The 25,339-nt window shown below is 36.1% G+C and overlaps 1 protein-coding gene across 1 annotated transcript in view; it reads right to left on the reverse strand.

Moving 5' to 3' along the window:
• LOC149797048 (uncharacterized) overlaps positions 1–20,598 on the reverse strand; it is a 36,917-nt gene extending 16,319 nt beyond the window's left edge. Inside the window, exons 1-2 of the mRNA XM_089961719.1 lie at positions 20,417–20,598; positions 12,850–12,924 (exon numbers count right to left, since the gene is read on the reverse strand). Coding sequence (XP_089817845.1) covers positions 12,850–12,924; positions 20,417–20,524 — 183 coding nt within the window. The 5' untranslated portion in view covers positions 20,525–20,598. The remainder of the gene's footprint in view (positions 1–12,849; positions 12,925–20,416) is intronic.
• Positions 20,599–25,339: the final 4,741 nt, after the last annotated feature.

The following is a 25,339-nucleotide window of genomic DNA, read 5'->3' on the forward strand; positions in this document are numbered from 1 at the left end:
TGGTCCATTCTAATTCCTCACTAACATTACAATAAGGCATTCTACAAATATTCACATTACACATACAATCTGAAATGTGTGTATTCATAACATTCTACAATTGTATTGGTATAGTTCATTAAAGCAAAGGATTAGATGATTAATAAAAACAAGATGCCCAAGTAGGCTTGATGCCATTCATCTAGCTTGCTTAACAGTTGACTGCATCAAAAAAGTGGGTTTAGGGCTGTTCCATTTAAACATACATGGTATCCATAGAAGATAGTTATAAAAACAAAATATATGCCAGGGTATTTTGATTTCACAGAGTTTATATTAAAATGATAAGAAAATTATAAATTGCATCTATGGGTGAGTACCCCACTTTAAAAGTGCCTTGCCTGGGTCCCAAATATGTTTTAATGGAACAGCCCTTATGTAGCAGTCAGGGAAAACAGCCTATGTAAACTTTCTCGAAAACTTTATAACATGTTAATTTTTACTGATTTTACTATTTCATGATAAAAATTATTTCTAAGCATGGAGGCGTAGTTAATAGGCACAATCTCTTGCTCATAAATGAAGTCATCCGAGATCATGATGACAATAAACCCAATAGATATAAAGCATACAGCTTCAATACACAGAAATATATCTGTGCATAGGTACTATATGGAGTTATATATTATCTCCCCTGTGCTTGAAGAAATTTTTTTTTGGGACACAGGCCCCGGGCTGGTGACTTGAATAATCTCACAAGCCCTGACTGAAATTCCACGAGCCCGGACTACAATTTCCCCATGATCAAAATTTCCCCTTATTCCAATATGTCACACAACATTGCAATAGCTACAATTTGAATATAAATTCTACAGAGCTCAAAGGGATTTGAAACAAATGCAACTGTCATTAGTGTTAATCATTACACTCACTAGGGACCCAATGGTCCTTTTGTTCAAACTCATCTGATGGATTCTCTGAGTGAATCCTGGTCATAACCGAGTTGATGTAAGTTTATGTGCTGCTTGCAATATGAGCAAAGAATAGCCCCCCACCCCCCATTATATTTCTGTTTTTTTTGCTGGCGAGCTTCACAAGGTAGAACTCTGTCAAACAAGTTCTCAAATTTATTTTTGTTGGCTTTGCTGATTGCTTCCTAAATCGGCTTAAAAAATGAAATACACTGAACACTATTCTGGCAAGTTAACTGATCATGCTTTCCATTCTAAACATGCAGCAAATTTCAGCTTCAAATAAAAATGACTGCTATGGGTTTAACATAATCTTTCAAGGCAATGATACGTACTAACTTTTGTTTATTGTACATGCATCTAGCATCTCTTTGCTTTACTTATAATGGGTTGTTCCACTTCCTAATCCTACCTATGCAAATTAGCACAATGGGCTCAGCTACTGCAGCCTTCAAACACATCTCACTAGCTATTGTCAGCCAATTAAGGAATATGTGATATGGTGGTTTATACCTGACCTCTTTGTCTTTGAATGCCACTATTTAAACTACCCATGATTGTTTACCATTTATGCATACTACATGTAATGGGGATATACTGAAAGTGTTTCTTTGTGTGGCATATTTTGAAAGATTATTGCAAATTGTGTTTTCTTGAATCACAACAGTGTCAGGGGGATTGTGAGTACAAAATAATATTTTTAGCATGACACACCATTCATTTAATTAAGAAGAAATTTTACAACCAAATGAGATCTCAATTACATGTAGGACAGTTGTGATCCGATTTAGATTGCGCCATGTCATGGAAGGTATGTCAATGTCTTGAAAAATATTTACAAATTTCATCAGTGCAATCAAAGTTTCCTCAGGAAAATTCATTTTTTAAAAAGAAGCCCGACAAGCACCTCACTTAGAATAAAGGACAGGCCCAAACTAAAATCAGAAGGGCCCCAGGCTTCAGACCCTCTGATTTTTTTAGCACTGCTCCCATACTCCATTAACAAGACTCTTGGTGTATATATATATATATATATATATATATATATATATATATATATATATATTCCACCTTTAATTATCATATTCTCCACAACCTTAGGGGGTGCTCACCAATTAATATGTACTTTAAAGAGAGTGACATATGTAAGGTGAAGTAGTTTGTATTTAAAACATGCACAATGGAGAGAATGTTGGCATACCTATATGCTACAGTAATGTAATGTGGATGATATTTCTTTGGATATTGTACTTTTGGAAATTTTACATGATTTAAGCACACTGCTAACTAAAATGACTGCTCCCTTGTGTTAAAAAATCAGCCTGAATTAGTCTAAAGTACACTATACATAGCAGCTATTAAAATAGGGAAAATGAATTTTGCCAGACTAGACAATACCAGCTTCTGAAAGTGCAATGAATGAATTACCAAATATGTAAAATGTAAAGAAAGTTATCGGCTCTTTTTTTATACAATTTACCTCTTTAGTTCAGGAAGTGAAAATGATCAAGTGGAGCTAGCACTTTTTTGAACGGTGCACATCTGGAGTAAGACCAAGTCATATACTCTATACCCATATTATACTCATCAATCATACACCAAAATAAAGGGAATTAAAGGCTCTTTGCATTATACCTAAGATATACAAGGTCTTTTTTAAATAGCCAGTATAACCAGTGAGGAAAGCCAGGGACATTCTTTTTCTTTAAAATCCTAACCCTATGCAAAATGCGAAACTGTATAGCGTCACCTTAAAGAAAATAAAAAAATGTTTGCAATTATTTTTTTTAATTTTCATATAATTATGTATGATGTTCTGAATAAAATGGTACATTCATATTGATGTTAAGCATGAAAATAAGCTAATTATGATCATTTGTCTCTTGCTTACATAATTTGCCATGAGGTATGTTTGTGTGAGTAGTGACCTTAATTATGGGGAAATTTGAAGACTTGGAATATAGGAATAGAGTCAACTTAAATTTAAAACTGTTGCAATAAGTGACAGAAATATATGGTGAAAATGTTTCTTTTCATTTATTTGTAATGAAATGAAAAAATAAATGATGAGAAAGTGAATTCGCTTCTTCCATATTAAACAATAGGCAAATATTTTACACTTTGACCTTTGACCTTTATGAACCTGATGAGTTACCTCCCTTTTCAAATTGTAAAATTCATTGTTGATATCTCAGAAATAATTCTGGCTAGTTTCATGTTCCTGTCATTCAGCAGAACATTGGTTGCTATGTTTACAAAATGTAATGTGCATTCTTAAAATAGCTCACTTTTTATCATGGGGGGAGGCTGGACTTGTTAGAGACTCTGACACTCATAAATACTGTTCTGTGGGGGGAAAGGCAGGAGAATTATTCAAAAGGATTGTTTTGATGCTTGCAACTTAAATGTTTCAGCCATATAAACTTAATTAAATCATACAATAATAATACCTATATTCCCTTATGGGGGCGCTCACCAGTTATTATGTACTTTTGAGAGAGTGATATATGTAAGGTGAAGCTGTTTGCATTTCAAACATGCACAGTGGAGAGAATGTTGGCATACCTATATGCTACAGTAATGTAATGTGGATTATATTTCTTTGGATACTGTACTTTTGGAAATTTTACATGATTTAAGCACATTGCCAACTAAAATGACTGCTCCCTTGTGTTAAAAAATCAGCCTGAATTAGTCTAAAGTACACTATACATAGCAGCTATTAAAATAGGGAAAATGAATTTTGCCAGACTAGACAATACCAGCTTCTGAAAGTGCAATGAATGAATTACCAAATATGTAAAATGTAAAGAAAGTTATCGGCTCTTTTTTTTATACAATTTACCTCTGAAGTTCAGGAAGTGAAAATGACCAAGTAGAGCTCGCACTTTTTTGAAAGGTTCACATTTGAAGTAAGGCCAAGCTGTATACTCTATAACCCATAGTACACTCATCAATCATACATCAAAATAAAGGGAATTAAAGGTTCTTTTAATTATACCTAAGATATACAAGGTCTTTTTTAAATAGCCAGTATAACCACTGAGGAAAGGCGGGGAAATTCTTTTTCTTTAAAATCTTAATCCTATGGAAAATGCGAAACTGTATAGCGCCACCTTATGCAGTAATTGGTACTAATTAGGCCATTTGTCAGGATCACTCAAACATAAAGTGTAAAACTTGTGTATTGGAAGTTTACAATGACTCCGATGCAAAACCATAAGATATCTGAGGAAGAAAACAGAGTTTGCATGATTGTATGTATTACACAGTGTATCCACTAGGGGTTCAAAATTGTTAACGTATGTATTATACAGTGTATCTGCTAGGGGTTCAAGACTGTGAATGTATGTATTATACAGTGTATCTGCTAGGAGTTCAAGATTGTGAATGTATGTATTATACAGTGTATCCTCTAGTGGTTCAAGATTGTGAATGTATTATACCGTGTATCCGCTAGGGGTTCAAGATTGTGAATGTATGTATTATACTGTGTATCCGCTAGGGGTTCAAGATTGTGCATGCATGTATTATACAGTGTATCCGCTAGGGGTTCAAGATTGTGAATGTATGTATTATACTGTGTATCCGCTAGGAGTTCAAGATTGTGAATGTAGGTATTATACAGTGTATCCTCTAGTGGTTCAAGATTGTGAATGTATTATACTGTGTATCCGCTAGGGGTTCAAGATTGTGAATGTATGTATTATACTGTGTATCCGCTAGGGGTTCAAGATTGTGAATGTAGGTATTATACAGTGTATCCTCTAGTGGTTCAAGATTGTGAATGTATTATACTGTGTATCCGCTAGGGGTTCAAGATTGTGAATGTATGTATTATACAGTGTATCCGCTAGGGGTTCAAGATTATGAATGTAGGTATTATACAGTGTATTCGCTAGGGGTTCAAGATTGTGAATGTATGTATTATACAGTTTATCCGCTAGGGGTTCAAGATTGTTAACATATGTATTATACAGTGTATCCGCTAGGGGTTCAAGATTGAGAGTAAAAATTCCCTTTGTGTCAGAACTGGGGGATCAGATTGGATAAAAAACAAACCTTGGGGTCATAACTGGGGTTAAATGAAAAATTTGGAGGTATCTGATACACAAACAAGGGTAAAGGTAAATATGTGTGTACATAATGCATAAAGAGTGAAGATGGTATTATTATTATTATTATTAACATTCTGTATCGTATCTTAGACTAACAGATCAAAGTACATGTATAGCATTTGGTTGTATCATATCTTAGAGCAACAGATCACAGTACATGTACAGCATTTGGTTGTATCATATCTTAAAGTAACAGATCACAGTACTTGTACATCATTTGGTTGTATCATATCCTATAGTAACAGATCACAGCACATCATTTGGTGGTATGATATCTTAGAGTAACTGATCACAGTAAATGTATAGCATCTGGTTGTATCATATCTTAGAGTAACAGATCACAGTACATGTATAGCATTTGGTTGTATCAAATCTTAGAGTAACAGATCACAGTACATGTATAGCATTTGGTTGTATCAGTAAAACAAACAACACAAACCCTGATATGCCAGCTGATTATTCAACAGCAGATCAGGGTCTATACAGTACACTGGTGATGTGGCATAAAAGACAATTCCAACAAACATGAGGCAATCTGATTATGTGTGTGTGTGATTTGGATTTTAAGTGCAGCTTTAACAATTATTCAGTCTTATCTCTACAATGGCCTGCAGTGAGGCAGTTTATAGTGATGTCTGGCACTGGGGAATCATACTGCAGACATGCTGCATCATGTCCCACCAAGTCACATTATCCTGAAACCAGGCTGGCTGGTCTTAACACTAACTTCATGCCGAGTTGTTAGTAACATTTTTATAAGTCTTTGGTATGACTCAGCAACCTGTTGCATCAGAGGTAGATGCTCTAATAACTTAGGTCACCGGAGTTTTAGCTGACTATGTACACAAGGAGCACTGTTAACTTATTATGAACGTATTATAAACCTGTTAGAAAAATGCATTTCAGTATATGGGATAAGAAGACACATACAAACAGCTAGGCTTTTTCAAGCTCAATTTTTTTAGTTGCAGGTACTTCTTCTCCTTTCATGAAATCTTCCTGAAAGAGACAAAGAGAGATGATTTCAGCAATGAGTCCACTGGGATACTCTTACATATCATATTTCTCATAAAAAGTAAAAAGTGGACCTACTATCAAAGATATCTGTAGCAACTATTTAGCCAAACAAATTTGATCAATAGAGGTGGGCTTAACATTGGGTAAATATGGTGCATTAAAACTGGACATGAAGATCACTGTTTTGGAAGACCAACTGTCATTAGAGACCAGAGTTTTCAAGCACAGACCACAGTTTTGTGTAATGTAAAGACCGTTATTAACAAACAAACTATTTAGCCAAACAAGTTTAATCAAATGGGGTGGGCTTAATATTGGATAAATATGGTGCAGTAAAACCTGTCATGAACATCAGTTTTGGGAGATCAACTGTCATTAAAGACCAGAGTTTTCATTTTGTATAATGTAATGACCTTTAATGACAGACCAACTTTTTTGAGAGACCACTTTTTGTTGGTAGAAAGAAGTTTTCTTCCCTTAAGATGAGTTTACTGCATGTTTAATGTCCACCATGTAAGTTTTGATAGATGATGTCAAAGTCAGAGCATGTGTATTGACAGAAGTGGCAGAACCCAGACCATGTGTATTGACAGAAGTGGCAGAACCCAGACCATGTGTATTGACAGAAGTGGCAGAACCCAGACCATGTGTATTGACAGAAGTGGCAGAACCCAGACCATGTGTATTGACAGAAGTGGCAGAACCCTGACCATGTGTAAAGACAGAAGTGGCAGAACCCAGAGCATGTGTATTGACAGAAGTGGCAGAACCCAGAGCATGTGTATTGACAGAAGTGGCAGAACCCAGACCATGTGTTGACAGATAAGGTATCTGCCAGAACATGTGTATTTATATATGTGGTAGAAGCCACAGACAATTTGTTGATTAGATTGTTGGTAGGCTTTCTTTTAATATAAAAAAATACATTTTACACCTCTGCAGTTTTAGATTTAATCTCTGACTCCAACAAGTGTGAGGGCAAGTCAAAATCTAGCTTGGCGTTAGAATTTTCCATGTAGCTGCCCAATTTTGCAATGAAAAATACTGACAAGTATGATTGTTTACTCTACCAGAAAAAGGATAGTACTATGAAATTTCAGTTATGAATCGAATTCCTATTTAACTTTAGTCATTTTCCCATATAAACTTTCCATAATTCCAATTTTTTTCTCTGAATTTTTTCATACTAATAAAACCTGTAATTTAATGCTGAATAATTGTTTTCCAACATCATTCCTTTGCTAAGAAAGGTTGTTGATTATACTATTTGCACAACTTCCAAAAATATGTTACACTACATCAGTTACTTTACGGCAGATATCTGCAGACAACAGCACAGGCTCCTAAATTTTCAACAGTAAAACATCGTTTTTATTACCATGAATCACTATCTGAGGACTCTGATCGCCACTGGTGATTTTAGTGACCACTAATGCCATAATAGAAAACTGGCTGCCATGCATGGTCCGAGGTTTTCTCTGCAGTTCAGGTTACCTTTGCATCAGACAGAATGCAGTTTTAGGTTATCTTTACATCTGAGAGCATGCATTTTTAGGTTGTTGTTGTTCTAGGGTTTAATGACATTTTTCAGCACAAGATAGGCTATACATGGCGGCCAATATAACTGGTGGAGGAAGAACCCTGGAAAACCCAGGGAAGAACCATCGATCCACGAGAAGCTACTGGCAGGCTTTCCCATGTACGTAGCTGAGCCTTGGACTTGAACCCACACAGACAGAAGTGAGATGGCATTGATCTGGAACAATGAGCGCTTTAGACCACTCAGCCACTCGGGGCCCCTGCATTTTTAGGTAACCTTTACATCTGAGAAAATCCAATACAAGCATATGAACTGTTAAGTATATTTAATTAAGAATTATTTTACAACTAAAATAAAATAAGAAAATAAGAAATATAAAGTTTTAATTACAAGATTCACTTGAAAAGATCTTTCCTAAGAATCTAATATCACTCCCCCATCTGTCAGAGTGGCCCAAGTAAGTGTTTCCTTGGAAGTCCCTCAGCCCCAGGTGGCAGAGTGGTCTAAAGTGCTCACCTTTACCAATTACTGTCATCTCACCTGTCTGTATGGGTTCAAGTCTTGGGTATGTTAGAGAATTTGCTAGTAGCTTCCCTTGAGCCAGTGAGCTGGTGTTTTCCTGGGCTCTTCCTCCACCAGTTATACTGGCTGCCATGTATAGCCTATTGGGTGCTGACAAATGGCATTAAACCCACAACAATCAACCCTTAAAAGAGTGGCCCAAAGTTAGTATTTCCTATGAATGCAATTGAAAGAGTAGTGTTTGTTTCCTATGAAGTCATTTAAAGAGTAGCCCAAAATCAGTGTTTGCTATGAAGTCAATTAAAAGAGTAGCCCAAAATCAGTGTTTCCTATAAAGTCATTTAAAAGAGTAGCCCAAAATCAGTGTTTCCTATGAATGCAACGGAAAGAGTAGCCCAAAATCAGTGTTTGTTTCCCATGAAGTCAATTAAAAGAGTGGCCCAAATCAGTGTTTGTTTCCCATGAAGTCGATTAAAAAAGTAGCCCAAAATCAGTGTTTCTTATGAAGTCGTTTAAAAGAGTAACCCCAAATCAGTGTTTCCTATGAATTCATTTAAAGAGTAGACCCAAATGTTTCCTATGAATTCATTTAAAAGAGTAGCCCAAAATCAGTGTTTCCTATTAAGCCAATTACAAGGTTGGCCCAAAATCAGTGTTTTATATAATGTCAGTTAAAAGAGTGGCTCAAAATTAGTGTTTCATACAAAGTCAGTTAAAATGAGTGTTTCCTAAGTCGCTTAGACAACTAATATGTACAAAAATAAGTAACTTTTCTTTATACACCTCTCCCTCAATAACTCACGCACAACAGGGTTCACCAACATAGACCACACTATAAGCATGAGAGCGAGTTACCAAGGGACCTCTAAAAATTGAAGAAAAAAACACTTCACATTGAGAACCTGCAGGTGTGTGTGTAGCGAAATGGGCTATTTTGGACCCAGCCCTAGGATGTGCATGGCTCAGAGCAGCAAGTGATAAGCGCAAGGCCCCAAGCAAAAAAATTGCATTGCAGAGTTGATTTCTTGAAAGTGTGGGGCCTAAGGTGGTTGCCTCATTTTCCTTACACTAGGGACGGGCCTGGGCTATTTAATGACTAAATCCTCATTTTACAATCCTATCAATAATAATTGTTAATGTGCTTTTTTAATAAAAGAAGTTGTTTGTTATTCTGTATAAATAACATTTATTTTCAAAATATCCAACATGTGAAAGATCATTTCTACTGGTTTCAACAACCATCATGTGTACAAGAAAACATGTGTATTACATCACTGCTTTTTGTTTTGTTGATTAGTCTGATTCCTGGAGTGGTATTTAATCGCACAGTACCAAGTTGGGAGTCAAAGCAGCAGAAACTAGACTAACTGTTGATATACTGCCAAACAAGATTCTTTTATTTCCTCAAAAACTTGTGACATTTATGTTGCGAGACAATTGTCTTCGTAAAACTCAATTTTTGTACTGTTCAATTCGTACAATAGTGACATCACGATTTCATTGGAACAGTGATACTTCTTATCATCCTTGAGGATATCTCTAATTGCCAATTCAGGAATAGTCTGAAACTCACTTGCCCACAATGGTCCGTATCAGTGAAACCAAGCTCTTTATTTTACTAAGTATTCATTTCACTTAGTTGCCTTGCTATCTTTGATCACAGTTATAAATGAGTTGGATAATTTAAGGTAGTTCAATTATGTTACATACACAATAACATTTGTAACAGTGTTCAACTGATCAAATGATCACCCAACATATGACCATGGGCACTAGATTTTAAGTATGTAGGATTTGCATGCCTTTTAGTTTTAGCTTTTCTTTTATTCCACCTCCTTTATCTGATTCAAAAGTCACAATTAATGTGATAATACAGAGGAGGCCAGCTTTTAATTCAGTGCAACAATACGACAAATACTTCCACAAGTCAATTATCAAAACATGGTCGGCATTTAATTAGATTCTCAGAGAAACACTTGCGGACATTGTTGTTTATGGAAGATTGTCACATTTTATGTTTAAATACACGCTGCATTTATGATGATTACACTTAAGAGGAACTAAAAGATAGAATTAAATCAATATTTCACTTAATAAAAATTATTTAATTGGCATTTAAATATTAATGTACTGCATACACTAGGCATAAGTGACATTTTCATTGATCAAAATTTCATTGAATATCTTAAATTATGGGATACTAAGAATGTTGTTTGGAAAGAAAATGTAACCAATTATATGACTTCTAATTAAAAGTTGATAATTTCAAAATGTTGATTAAAATTTCCAGGTCTTATCTACCATTTTTGACCATAAAACAAGTGACATATCAGCGTTTCAGTTACCAATTTTGATCATGATTTTCTTCAAGTTCAAGAAATAGGGATGAATTTTTGGAGTATTTTCTGGTTTAAAAAATGGGATCCATTCCTGACGCTGCATTATAAACAGGTTTGTGAGTTATTAGGGCGTGAGTTATTGAGGAAGTGGTGTACAATGTTTGCCCATCACATACAAATCTCTGCTGGCATTATACACTAGGTGTCCTGGGTCATAATTCTCCAGAAACTGAGGGTCTCTGCAGTGAATATTCTCTTACTCAACTAAGTATGCAAAAAAAACATATAACAGCTGATGATGCTGACAATCTAAATTTGATCATGTGACAGGCTGCTTCCTGGAACTTATTTTGTGACCCTTTTGACAACAGCCATAAGTAACTGCAAACTGAGACAAGTCAGTTCACCCCCTTGCAAGTGTTTATTAGTACTGATTAGCAAGAAGAAAGCATTTCAGCCACGAAGCAATGGCTTGTAGGGTGATATTCCGCTTCCTGGCTTTCACTGAAAGTAAGAGGTATTTTGTCCTTTTTGAAAATGTCACTCTCCAATATGGATAAGCGGTGAATATATGGAAGCTCGACAATGCTAGATTGGCCAGCTGGTTTGCCTGGCACATGGTGGGCCTGGATGCTGGCAGTATAGACGACATCCTACTATCACCAGTGTAGGCTGCTCCAAGGGCCTGGCTTGGACAGACGTTTCATGGACGGATCTGTCACTAAGATACTCATAATCCTAGTTGGCTGGACCATTTGATCCAAGAGATCCCCATGCTGGGATGGCTGGATGGCCAGTGAAGGTGAGGCTGTATTATGAAATGGATCCCATACAAACATTATGTGTATGGACACAAAGGCAATTACTCAGACATGTGCGAGGACATATGCCCAGTGGGTAGCCTAAAATTGGCAGGACCACCTACAATGAGATGAAAAAAGGTGAGGAAGCAAGAGAAGAAAAAAATGGTAATACTGTATCTGATGTGATGTCAATAATTGCATCATTGTTTCCATGCCCTTTGTCAGACAGGAAAAGACAATTTTCCTCTATTAGTAGGGCTGGATTCGTGAGGTAGCAGGAAAAAAATATTCATAACATTAATATTGGGAAACATATTTGAAGGAGACATGTACATCAATGATTCACATTCTGAATAATTGAGCATCCAAGACAACAATCTGAAGGACTATGATTCACTGGAAATACTCAGAGAACTGTATGATGGTAAGTTTTTTTAAAAAGAACATGTGATAAATATTAACAAGAGTACTATGAATGGCACATTATATACCTACCCTATCAATGACCTGGACTTATGGTTAAGGTATGCAGTCTTAAAGTAAGTTACTATGTGAAAACCTATGTTTTATTATACTTACCATGACCTCTGACCCCAAGAAACAATAGGTTTCTTTATCACTCTAGGTGCATGCACTAAAATAAAGTTATACTGCAAAGCCTATTTTCATTGAGCCAGAATGTCCTTGACCTTTTACTGTTTGACCCCAAAACTTAATGTGGAAAGGTTACTTGCATACCATAAATACAAGCCAAAATATACTTTTCTTCTTTCAGTGACAGTGACCTTGACCTTTTGAGCTGCTTTAAACCTAATGTGCATGAACTATAGCAAAATACATGGTTGAGATCTGAGATGTCTGTGCATATTCCAATTTTCTTCTTGCAGTCACAAAGACTGTTGATTCCAAAACTAACAGGTTCTTCCTTACACAAGTGCAAGCTATCCATGTAGTTTAATCCTTGTCTGTGATGTAGAACTAATGTTATTGAATGGTCACTCTGACCGTAACATTTTTACCTTCTGACCCCCAAATCAACAGGATTTCTCATCAAAATTTCAAGCTACCCACAAAGTTTGATGATTTGTAAATACTGTAGAACTGAAATTACCACATGGAAATTTTTTCTAAAAAGCTAACAGACAACGTCATAGCATAATGTACTCCACCAAAAGGTGAGCATATACAAATGACAAAATCATGAACAATATTTGATTTCAAATAAACAAAAGTCAAACAAGTAATTTCTGTCTGAAAATACTTTGAAAATCACTTGAATTAAGGACACCCTGCAATCCTAAGAGATAAGCAAATATTAAAATATTCTCCTCATATCCCATTATTAAATGGTCAAATAAAGAAGTAAATTTAGTCTACACAATGGCATCGATAATTGTGTCCATGACATGGGTAGTTAAATGGATCGACAGATAGAAGCATATATATCCAGTGCATATTACAAAATCCTCTATATTACAAAATCCTCTATATTACAATATCCTCTATATTATTTTTTCAAGCCTTTACAACTTGAATCAAAAGATAAAAAGGAAAGCTTACAATATCATAAATAACTTTGAGCATCAGAGAGCAACTTGGACACTTTGCAACATCTTCACCATTCTGAAGGTCCTCCTGAAATTGTAGAAACAAAATGCATTGCAGAAAACACTTTAAAATAGGATTAATTTAATTCATTGCTGCACTAGAAATACTGATTAATATGCATGCATATATCTGTAAAACCCTCTACTGCTGACAAAAATTTCATTTGTCAACTTCAAGCATATTTCTGCTAAATCCTGCTAAAAAGATGTTCAAAAAAGTGTATTTCCATAAATGTGCTAACATGTATTTCATCCAAGAAAAATGTTGAATCCAAAATGTCAGTGTGTAAATATTTGAACCACTGCTGTAATGCCCTGAAAATTTAATCAAGTTATCTATGCATGAATACAAATTAGCAGGGTAAATTTTGTCTGTCTTATATGGTACAAGTTGCTGCAAATTTTCCATTTAAATTTTAAAAAATGCTAGGATGTAACTTGATCTTTATATAATCTGATATCTGACAGAGTTCATGCTATACTAAAATTCTGAGTGAAATGACCTCTATGCACCAGGATCAGACAAAATTATAGAAACTTGGGTGAAGTGAGTATAGATTACAATATATATGAAATACAACTAAAACTTTATGAAACAGATTTTTCTATACTGATCTGTTTCACCACACAACATAGAAAAGACAACATGAAAACTAAGTTACAGAGGATAACTGGCAACTGTTTCAACAGTAGAAGTAATCTTTTCATATGCTTATTGGCTGAAATGTTGGACAAAGTTATGCATTTTTTAGTAATGGACCTGGATACATCTAGTGCATCAAAATTTTCTTAAAAACAATCCACAAATTTTCATTACATGTATATTTTTTCAAAGATTATGTGTTCAGCTCCAGACGATGGACTTTTCAGTTCCCACTGATCAGGCATGGGGTTCAATCAATAACAGGTGCTCAGTTACACAGCTCACACTGTCATCAATTATAATCTGTACCATGCTACTGCTTGTGAAGGTCAGACTAAAACAGTTATGGTGTATTGCTCTGGTATTGGGGTGTTGGCACTATCCAAGAATGCAACAGATTTTCAGAGATCAACAGCCACTGAATACACAGATGTTCCGTTCTAACTGGGCTTAATACTCAGAAGTGAGCGTTTAAAAGGACTGAATGCAATGGATCAATAGAAGAGGGATTATACTTGCCATCTGAATACAAAGATCATTCAAAATAAATGCATCAATTAGTGGCAAGTGTCCTAAAGATTCTGTTTTCCAACAAGAAGACCATCCATCATGGATTCTTTCCTAAGCAACAGTCATGTCATAGAAAGAAGAAAAAAAAAGAAGAAAAAAAAAAAACAAGAGGCAGACAATAACATGTTGGTCTACGTTACAACTAATTTCAACCTGTACCCTAAGTAAGCAAAGTTGGGTCTCTAAGCCTGGTGACCCGATTCATCTTACTGTACAACCAGCCATGGGAAACATATCTTACTCAGTCCCCATTGACTTCATATTGCAAATTTTCAATATTTACATTTTTATGCTGAAATGTTCATTTTCATTATCAGGGGAAACATTATAAATAGTAAAAGTAAATATCAGATTCTAAATATATACTGTTGATATAACTCAAGGACCAATCTAAAATTTGCACGAGGTTCAAGTCCCCATGCCATGCAGATAAAGGTAAAATATATAACTCAAATTAATGACATCAAGAGAAAGATGTATGCAGTTGAGATGTCCATTAAAGGCTGTTGGTATTGCCTAATATACCAAACAGTTGTATAGTACTATCAAATTCTGCTAAATTATGGTATTTTGAAAAGGAAATTAAGATATAAAACCCAGGGGTCACTCTACCAGGCAAAGTGGATGACCAAGTTGCCTACAATATGTAAACGTTGCCTTCTTCTGTTAGGAACATTGTGATTTTAGAGGAACACTGAATAACCATCCTTTATGAGTCACTCCCTTGCCTTAGCCAGGCTAGTTCCAGTGTTATGTTTTAGCTCAATTTGAAATGGAGACTTCAAGCCATAAATAGTTGGCGTTGATATCAAATGTGCCGCAAACAAACTCTTGCGCATTCACAGGCATGATTTGATAGCTGACTGACCATTAAACCTTTCCCAAGTAAGTTAGCTGCCATTACTGCCTGATTTCCACAAGTTATCCTTTGATGATAAAAACATACAAACTTGTGTTTGAAACTTAAACTTATGTAAATAACAATTTGCATTTTAAGAAAAGAATAGGTAACACGAATATTTTAACTTCCGCATGTACTTTATTTTCTTCATAAAAAACAGCTTGGAACCATTAGAGAATCTGTCATGTGTAAATAATGGTGGACATTGCTGAAACTGGGAAGTACAGCTGTATTAGACTGTTTTTTTGCATAAACCATTAGGAACATATATTCGGGAAATTACACAATTCAAAGAAAACAGAGTCTAAAATTACAATATTGAAGATTTAGCTTTAAATGCTATTATGAATGTCAGAAACATACAGGAAAATGCTATGTTGTGGAATTCAAGAGACTATTAGGTCATGGTTGTTTTCTGAAATGCGAGTAGGAAACACATTTTGGGGGCTATTTCTGAATAAATCCTAATACATCAACTTCAAAGAGATTTTCCATTAGTCTAATGCCTAGTTGTGTTAGAAATATCGTTTTCCATTGGTTACTTTACTCGTGCATGAGTAGAAGGGTAAAAGTTGGAGTTCCTTTTTTTTTGTTGCATCATTTTTGTATCGAGACCACTCTTTATTCCAAATGCCCACCTTATCCTACTTTTTGCACAGGTTCACCTGTCTGTGTGCAGTTCAGACAAGCCTGCCTTAGAGCTGAAGCCAACCAGTTTAGAATCCAGAAACAGGCAAATTTTGGGTGAAAAAAAACCTAGGTAAATAAATTAGGTTTTTCCCTCTGTATTTTGTAGTGCAACTAAAAACATCCAGATTATCTGGTATCAATGTAAAGCTACATGTCTACCTTTCAATAATAACACCCACTTTAGTGTATCATACATGACCTTGATGCTACAGAGCTCAGCAGTAGGCTAATACCTCATGCCCCGTATACGCAGTGCCAGGTATTAATGAGTTAACAAGGATTTTGGAATTTTTTTTTTACAAATTGTCAAGGAATTGCTAAATTTTGAATTTATGTTCAACGTCCATGCACAAGTGATTGATAAAGAAGGAATATTTAAATTTGGTGATGTCATCAAAATGCACCCATTAAGAGTAATTGATTAAGCATTTATACTAACTTGCAATTACAACACTGTAATCTAGTTAATCAGTTAGAATTAATTACAATGTATAACATCTATTGTTCTCTTTTCAAGTCATATTGCCAAAATACACTGCAAATGAATATGACAGATTTTAAACATTTACCAAATGTGTTTATACTATGGATAGAACTCTACTTGAAAATAAATCATTGCTTAAAACCAATGTTAAATGCAAATATGCATACTAGGAAATAGAGGGCATAATTCAAATAAGTGAATGAAAACAACACCCACACTATATCTATCTCTCTCTCTCTCTCTCTCTATATATATATATATATAGATATATATATGTAGCATATCTTGCTTGCTCCCACTTCACCCTGTTCAGCTCTCACTTCTCCATGTTCTGTCCAAAAGGAGAAGTCACTTTTTACGAAAATTGAAGCCCCTGAGACCAAGTTTAATCTTGTTTTCTTGTAACCCATTTTAGTCTTCACTGGTGTAATTTTGGATATGTAGAAGCACCATCTGGAGTCACATTATAAGGAGGTACGATATAATGGGGCATATCCGAAAGGGAAATATTTTACATCATTTACTGAAGAAGTCAATGGAATGTGCAAGTACAATCTGTTTTGCAGAAAAGGTATGTATAAGAACTAATCTAGGCAATTTTATAATGCATATTATGCAAAGCAGATAATGGCATTGAGACTGTATTGTAATTATCAGTAAGCATTACATTTTGCATGCACATGGGGCCTTATGGAAAACATTCTAATGCATTGTAACTGAGGCGGCCATATCAGTCTTCTTCTAGTCAATATAGTCCTAGGACTCAGGGTCATATTATACCTATAACAATGTCATATTATACCTATAACAGTCATATTATACCAATAACACTGTCATATTATACCTATAACACTGTCATATTATACCAATAACACTGTCATATTATACCTATAACACTGTCATATTATACCAATAACACTGTCATATTATACTTATAACACTGTCATATTATACCAATAACACTGTCATAACACTGTCATATTATAACAATAACACTGTCATATTATACCTTTAACACTGACCTAATGGATATCAAAGTTTCCATACACAGTTGAATAAAGCTAGGCAGGCACATGTAACACAAATGCAAGAAATGTCACTAGAAGACAAGATGCATAAAAAAATAAATCGAAATATAAAGTTTAGACTCTTTCCCCACACATCGCCAATCTGACAGTAGATTCCACCGTATAAGAACATGAAGACATACACATGTATACATGTCAAATTCAATGTTCTAACTATTGTTATGCTACACTTAGTAAACAATTCACAATTAGTAATGTTAATAATGTCCAACATTTCTGATGAACAAACTTTTTCTTAAGCATGAAATTTGTCATACATTTTTAATCAGATCACAATTTTTGCACTTGAACCAAGCATCTTGCCATGCAGAAAGTGCCTTCTCACACACCAGCATGAACAAATCCTACAACTACAACAGTTCTCATTGTTATAAACAAATTCAATATATGTCTGGATGGGTATTAAGGTACTAATGATAATGGAACTATCAAGCACCTATAGCACAGCACTACTTTATATGCAGTGAATGGACTGAGCATAAGCAAGCGATTAACTCAGCTGATTCGGTATATTTCACACAAGATTAAACATTTTCTTCACAATTAACAGCACCAATCACAGCTATACTTTCCAGGGCTCTGAAAATAATTTCTGAAGGAGGAGTCATGGAGTTTTCACTCAATGAACTCAGGAGTACTCATTCTACAGTGAAGAGTCCCTCCCTTTCAAAGGGCTAGAAAGTAAAATAAAAAAACATACTTGTTAGTTTAATAATATCAGGATTGAATTCTTAGCTACTGATAACATCACACTACATAGAAACCATTTTCAGTAAACAGAATGTTAAGCATAAAAATTATACATGCAATATATTAAAAAAATATTTACCCATACAATATTTAAAAAAAAACAAAAAAACAAGAATAAAATCATCAATTGTTAGTTTCAATGCCACAAATGATCTAAAGTAAAATAGCATCTCTATTCCCACCAAAAACATCTTACACAAGTAAACACAATGCATTACAATGTACTGCATATATAATGTGAATTAAAATAATTAATCAAAAGAAATGACAAAAATATACCAAGCGTATATGTGCAAAAAAAAGAACTAATTCAGAATAAATATGTTAAAGGCCATATGATTTGATCCCTTTAGTCGGACTTTACTTACTCCAATGCCATTTCCTAATGGATTCAAATTATGACACAAACAAATGGACATGTATTCGAGTTCTGTTGACCTACATTTCATTTGGCTGGAATGCGATGAAAGCTGGGAATGCCAAAACTGGATTAAGTTAAAAAATGTTTCTTTAACAAATGGAATAAAAATATACAAATACTGAGGAAAGCTGGCTTTGTTTCATTTAAGATACTTATCATTCCTTCAACTGATTTTGGCATCGCATTCCAGCCAACTGAAATGTTGTTGTTGTTGTAGGGCTTAACGCCATTTTTCAGCACAAGATAGGCTATACATGGTGGCCAGTATAATTGGTGGAGGAAGAACCCCGGAAAACCCCAGGAAGAACCACCGACCCACGAGAAGCTACTGGCAGGCTTTGTCACGTACCCACATTAGCCGAGCCTGAGACTCAAACTCACCCAGACAGAGGTGAGATGGCAGTGATCCGTAACGGTGAGCACTTTAGACCACCAGAATTTGAAAACACATTTGCATGTCTCTGAATTTGAACCCTTATTCCAAAAAGTGTCAATATGGGCTGCCAAGTGTGTAAGTTATTCCTGAAAATTTGGCCTCTCACTCCACTGTCGGTTGACATGGGAACACGCTACACAACACTGTTATTTATGCAGTAAGATGCAAACCCAAGTATCATGGCAGATATCTTCCACTGTACGACTAGCATGGAGGCTGTCTCAAAACAGCTAATTTTCACTAAAGATAGTGAGTGTGCTGATATTTATGGTATACCAGTACAACACTGACTGTATGACTGCAACATAATTATTTTAGACAAATTACAGTGCAAGTCACATGGGTCATGCATGTGCATTTACTAATTTTAAATTAAATATAAATTGCTCTATTCAAATTTAACACTAATTTTCTTTAACCAAACTTCCAAAGTCTATTCAATCCCAATTATCGAATGCTCTGCACCTTAATTGCCACAAAGAAACTTCCAGATGAAAATTATTTACAACTATGGACTTTTGCAATGGTGGCCATGTACTTAACTTGGTTCAATATAAGAGTACATTGAGTGGAATCGTCAGAATCAAGGGTAGTACGAATTTGCTTATCAATATGGATTGCTCTCATTATGACATCACAGTGCACATTCATTTCAGGATTGTAGTGAATCACACCTTTAGGTTCATTTCGTCCAAAAATGTATTATGTACTTAACATTAATTTTGACATAAGTACCTCTCAGGACGTCTAAATAAAGACCTTCCAAAGGACTATGGATGTATATGAATCCAAATGAAGTGAATACTTGCCACTTAAAAGTATGTAGCATGAAATTCTAAAAAATGACACCCATTACTGAAATAGTCGGTGTTGAATGCCTACATGACCTGCGTGACTTGTACTATAGTAACTGGCAAGAAAGGAAATGATAAATGTAAAAATGATCCGTTATCGTGATGGTCACACGCACTGTATTATTTGTATAGTCCTACAATGTAAGACGTATCACATGTTATTTATGTTTTTGTGCTACGTCTTACTACCCAAAAAACAGTCTTGTATAGCGTGTTCCGATATTGGCTGACATCGGAACGAGCTGTCAAAGTTTCAGGAATATCTCGCACACTTTGCAGCCGATATCGACACTCTTCCACAAATTGATATACGTAATTAATATACCTACTGTGCTGTTTTTATCCAGTGGAATCAAAATCTGACACTAGCAATTATTATTAGTTATTGGTCGCCAGTTGTGTGAGATATTCCTGAAAATTTTACTTTTGTTACGTGTTAGTCGACATCAAAACACGCTACACAGCGCCGATAGCTAGCCAGCAAGACCCAGCAGCCCAAAACATAAATATCAGCGTCGAGGTCTTACATGTAGGACTAACTCACTGTACTATAACATACCGCCACCGACACGTACTGCGTAATACCCGTTAAGACTTGCGAACTTTGTCGTTATTATCTGTAAAATACCAAACATCATGTTCAACATGAAGAGGAAAGATGGCAAAATAGTCTTATGCTTAACCTTTGTTATCTCAAATCGGTCGCCACATGGACAAGGGTAATAATATGTCTCGGTCTCTTCGTCATATTCCATATCTTCGATCTCAACCTCATCGTGATATATGGACATTATCAACCATAATCAGCGGATTTGAAGCTAAATCAAGTTCACGTGTTCAGTATTAAAAGATTCCGGAAGTAAACATCGCTGGGTTTTACCTAAATTAGGAAAGTAATCACGTTCCGTCCCCTCTCTCCGACAACGGAGTTGCATGCATTCACCGTACTTTTGTAAATAAAATAAAATAAACAAACATCTTATAGTAGATCGGTTTAAAACGGTTAAAACAAAATTTTACGGGTGGTGAGGTAATTAAACTTCATCTGAATAATTTAAAAGTGAAAAACATGATCGTACAAGTACAAAATCTATGTACGCTCTCTCTCTCTCTCTCTCTCACACACGCGCGTGCGCGCGCTAACTAGATACAATCAACATAAACTCAGAGCATATCGAAGAAAACGAGGCATCCTTCAGAGACGCTGTGCACTCAACTGCATCCAAGACCCTCGGTCCCGCTGCAAGTAAATATCAAGAGTGTGTTGATGAGATTGATACTGCCATAACGGGACTTCTGAATGAGACACATGGGCTATAGGTTTAGAAGACAACACCTCGTCATCGAAGAAGGCAAAATTCAACAACATCAAGGTTACTATTAAATGCAAACTCAAACAAGTGCAAGACTTATGACTAAGGAATATGCCAGACGAGATTCAGTTCTAAGCTAACAGGAATGATGTGAAGAACTTCCATGTTGCTTTGAAGACGGTCTACGGACCACAGTCATCAGGAACATCTCCAATACCGACTGCTAATAGCAACACACTGCTCACTGATAAAGAAAAGATACGTCAAAGATGGCAGAACTCTTCAGCAGCATCCTCAATCAAAAGACATCTATCAGCGAGGAGGCAAATGATCGACTATTTCACGTGGAAATTAATATAGTTCATGCTGATCCACCAACGCTGAACGAAACTGAAAATAAGTGACGTGCTGTGAAATGGGAAATCACATGGTGCATATGCAATACCAGCAGAATTATACAAAGCCTGGGGCTTGCACGTGGTACAGAAGCTGACTGAACTCTTACAATCCATGTGAAATTATGCCCAAGAGTATAAGGATGCATCTATCGTCCAGTTGCACAAGCGGAAAGGCAACAGACAATCAGGTGACAACCAGCAGGGCATCTGTTTGCTGTCAATAGTGGTCAAATCATTGCCATAAATCGCCGTGTGCATCACATTGACCAAGGTCTCTTGCCTGCTTGAGTCAGTGTGGTTTAAGGAAAGAACGAGAGACCACATATATTGTGTCTGCAGCTCATTAACTCAAGGAAGAATGCCAGTAACAGTATTCCAACGTTCTTTGAAGTGACAAAAGCCGCCTTTGACACAGTCAACCGTGGAGGCCTTTGGATGATCATGGCCAACACTTTGGATGCCCAGATTAATTCATCGTGATGGTTCGGCAATTCGATAATGGCATGTCCGCTCGTGTCATGGACGACGGCGAAACCATCTGAATCATTCCCAATCGGCAATGAATTAAAGCAAGACCATGCGTTGGCCTCAACTCGCTTCACTATTATGTTCTTTGCCATGCTTACTGGTGCACTCCACTGCTATGACACTGTGATCGACATCCCATACCGGTCTGAAGGTAATCTCTTCAATTTAAGGAAACTACAGACGAAGACGAAGTTACAGGAAGTGACTATTCGTGATCTTCTGTTTGTTAACGACTGTTTCCCGAATGCCAAATCTGTTTGACATGGAATGCGTTATGAACCGTTTCTCTCCAGCTTGCGACAGAGTCTGTCTCACGATCAGTATCAAGGAGACAGAGGTGATGAACCAAAGTAGTTAAGTGGGCCACTTTACCGTCAATGGGAATTAGCATTACAAGACCCCTTGGGCAACTCTAGCGTCAAGGGAAATTTAACATGGAGAAAAATCGTGGGCAACTCTAGTGACAATGGGAATTTAACATAGAGTTTGGGTCTGTCTAGGGACAAGGGAAATTAACATGGGGAATAGAGTTTGGGCTTTTGGGATTTTTTTTTTTTTTTTAAAAGTTTTTTAAATTTAAATTTAAATTTAAATTTAAAAAAGGGGTAGGCAATGGAAAGGCTATCTCTTTTCGAGAAATATGGCTGGCCCTGAAAAGGGCCTTTGGGTTTTCTTCTGCTTCTAGTTTCTTCTTTTTCTCCACCAAGTTCTTATTTTATCTCCAACACTCTTTCTCTTCTTTTCTTTCTTTTTTTTCTCCTGCTCTTCTTTCTTCTTCTCTTCCTCCTCTTCTTTCTTCCTCTTCTCATTTTCTTCTTCTTTTTCAATCTTTTCGTTCCATTTGCTTATTCTTATTCTTTCCTCTTCATCCTCCTTCTCCTCCTTTATCTCTTTCATGACACCACTAATCTTGTCCTTTACCTTTTTTAAGTTATTAATTTCCATCTTTACACGATGGGGACTATAGGAATAATGGTCTTCAACCAGTCTTATCAACATCTGCTCCATCATTCCTAAGTTGTCTAAAACGTCTTGTAATGTTTGTATTTTGTCCATTTGGTTAGAAGCCATCTTCTTTTTTTATTCTTTGCAGAATGGTTTGAACGACGAATACTGTGGGTTCTTCTACTTAAAGCGCGTACGTGAAGGAAAACATCCCCCTAAAACGTAAAATTGATCTTACCTAGATCATGACCAAACAACGCGCGGACGTGAAGGAAAACATCCCCTACTTTTTCATTTCATATAGTAAAACCCAAACTATACTCTCCACATACGCTAAGAAACAATAAACAAATCCATAATCTACTATCCACACAATCGTACGTGAGCGGGTACAAACACAAACACACAAACACAAACACACAAACACATACGCTAAGAAACAATAAACAAAATCCATAATCTACTATCCTCACAATCGTACGTGAGCGCTTACAAAACCCAAACTATACTCTCCACATACGCTAAGAAACAATAAACAAATCCATAATCTACTATCCACACAATCGTACGTGAGCGGGTACAAACACAAACACACAAACACATAAACACATACGCTAAGAAACAATAAACAAATCCATAATCTACTATCCACACAATCGTACGTGAGCGGGTACAAACACAAACACACAAACACAAACACACAAACACATACGCTAAGAAACAATAAACAAAATCCATAATCTACTATCCACACAATCGTACGTGAGCGCTTACAAAACCCAAACTATACTCTTCACATACGCTAAGAAACAATAAACAAATCCATAATCTACTATCCACACAATCGTACGTGAGCGGTTACAAAACCCAAACTATACTCTCCACATACACTAAGAAACAATAAAGAAACCCATAATCTACTATTCACACAAACATACCTTAGCTCTTACAAGCACCAACACACAAACACATACCCTCACACTATCTTAGAAAAGAGTTAGTGTTTATATTCACACTACTCTACCTACACATTGGCAAATTGATGGTTATTTCTTTTCTAGAGTATTGGGTAGCCCTGAAAAGGGCTGTTTTTTTGGAACTTCATGGACACCTGGTTAATGGTGGCACCTTCCAGGCCTGGCGCCACATACACATCTTATCCCCCAGTTACTTTTTACTTTTTTGGGGGAGAGAGCAGAGGCAGGATATGTCGCTTCAGAATCCCAATTTTCGCTCTCTGGGATTCTGAAATTTATTCTTCTCTTCTTTTCCTTCTCCTCCTCCTCTTCTTTGTTTCTTCTCTCCTCCTCTTTGTATCTTCTTTCCTCTTCTTCTTCTTCTTTATATCTTCTCTCCTCCTCTTCTTTTTTTCTTCTTTCCTCCTCCTCTCTTATCCTTCCCTCCTCCACAATGGCTTCCGCGGCCAGTTCATTCAACAGGCGCCTGACATATTCCAGATGCACATGAAGTTTCAACAGTTTAGACAGTCTCGTGTTCATTTTTGGTGTTGATCAATCAACAAGGGTAGCTAGACTGCCCAGCGAGTTTCAATTTATAGTGAAAGCGCGGACGTGAAGGAAAACATCCCCCTAAAAAACATAAAATTGATGTTACCTACATCATGACCAAAAACAACAACGCGTGGACCTAAAAGAAACACTCACTCACTTTTTTATGCTACCCATCACTATTTTAAAATTTTTTATAAATCACTTCATTAGACTATCCACATACGCAAAGCAATCCAATCTAACTCCAAATATACACCTCAAACACCAAAAAAAACCCCATGATTTTAATCTACTATTCATACCAACTTACTTAAGCACTTACTAACACACAAACACATACCCTCACATTTTTTAAAAAAGAGTTAGTGTTTATTTTCACACTACCCTACCTACACACATTGGCAAATCGATCGTTATTTCTTTTCTAGAGTATTGGGGTAGCCCTGAAAAGGGCTGTTTTTTTTGTTTGCTATGGCATTCTTTTTTTAGTTTCTAAGAATGCGATGTCCTCTGAGGATAGACTTTCTGGCGATAGGTCTGCTTCTTCGAAAAGAAAAGAAGAACTCTTTGGTGTCGATACGGCAATCGACAAAGCCTCTGTCAGGTTCAGGTTGCTGCTGCTGCTGCTCTTGTTGTTGTTGTTGTTGCTGCTGTCTCTGAAGTCTGTACTTCTCTGTCCATTCTTCTTTTTCCCTGTTCATTTCTTCTCTGAAGAGCTCTTCTATCAGGTCTTCAGTGAATTTTAACATTCTCACATTCTCTATTTCTTCTGGCTTCGGTATCAGACTGTGTCTGACCCTATGCAAATTCACGTAGGCTTCGTTGAGTTTAGCTAGTTTGGAGCACATCTTCTTAGGAGGATGAGTCGACAATGGATGGTTAGACTGGAAACAACCCGGTTCTTAAAGTCA

Source organism: Sinohyriopsis cumingii, chromosome 6 (genome assembly GCF_028554795.1).
Source record: "Sinohyriopsis cumingii isolate HCF-2022 chromosome 6, ASM2855479v2, whole genome shotgun sequence".
NCBI lineage: Eukaryota > Metazoa > Mollusca > Bivalvia > Unionida > Unionidae > Sinohyriopsis > Sinohyriopsis cumingii.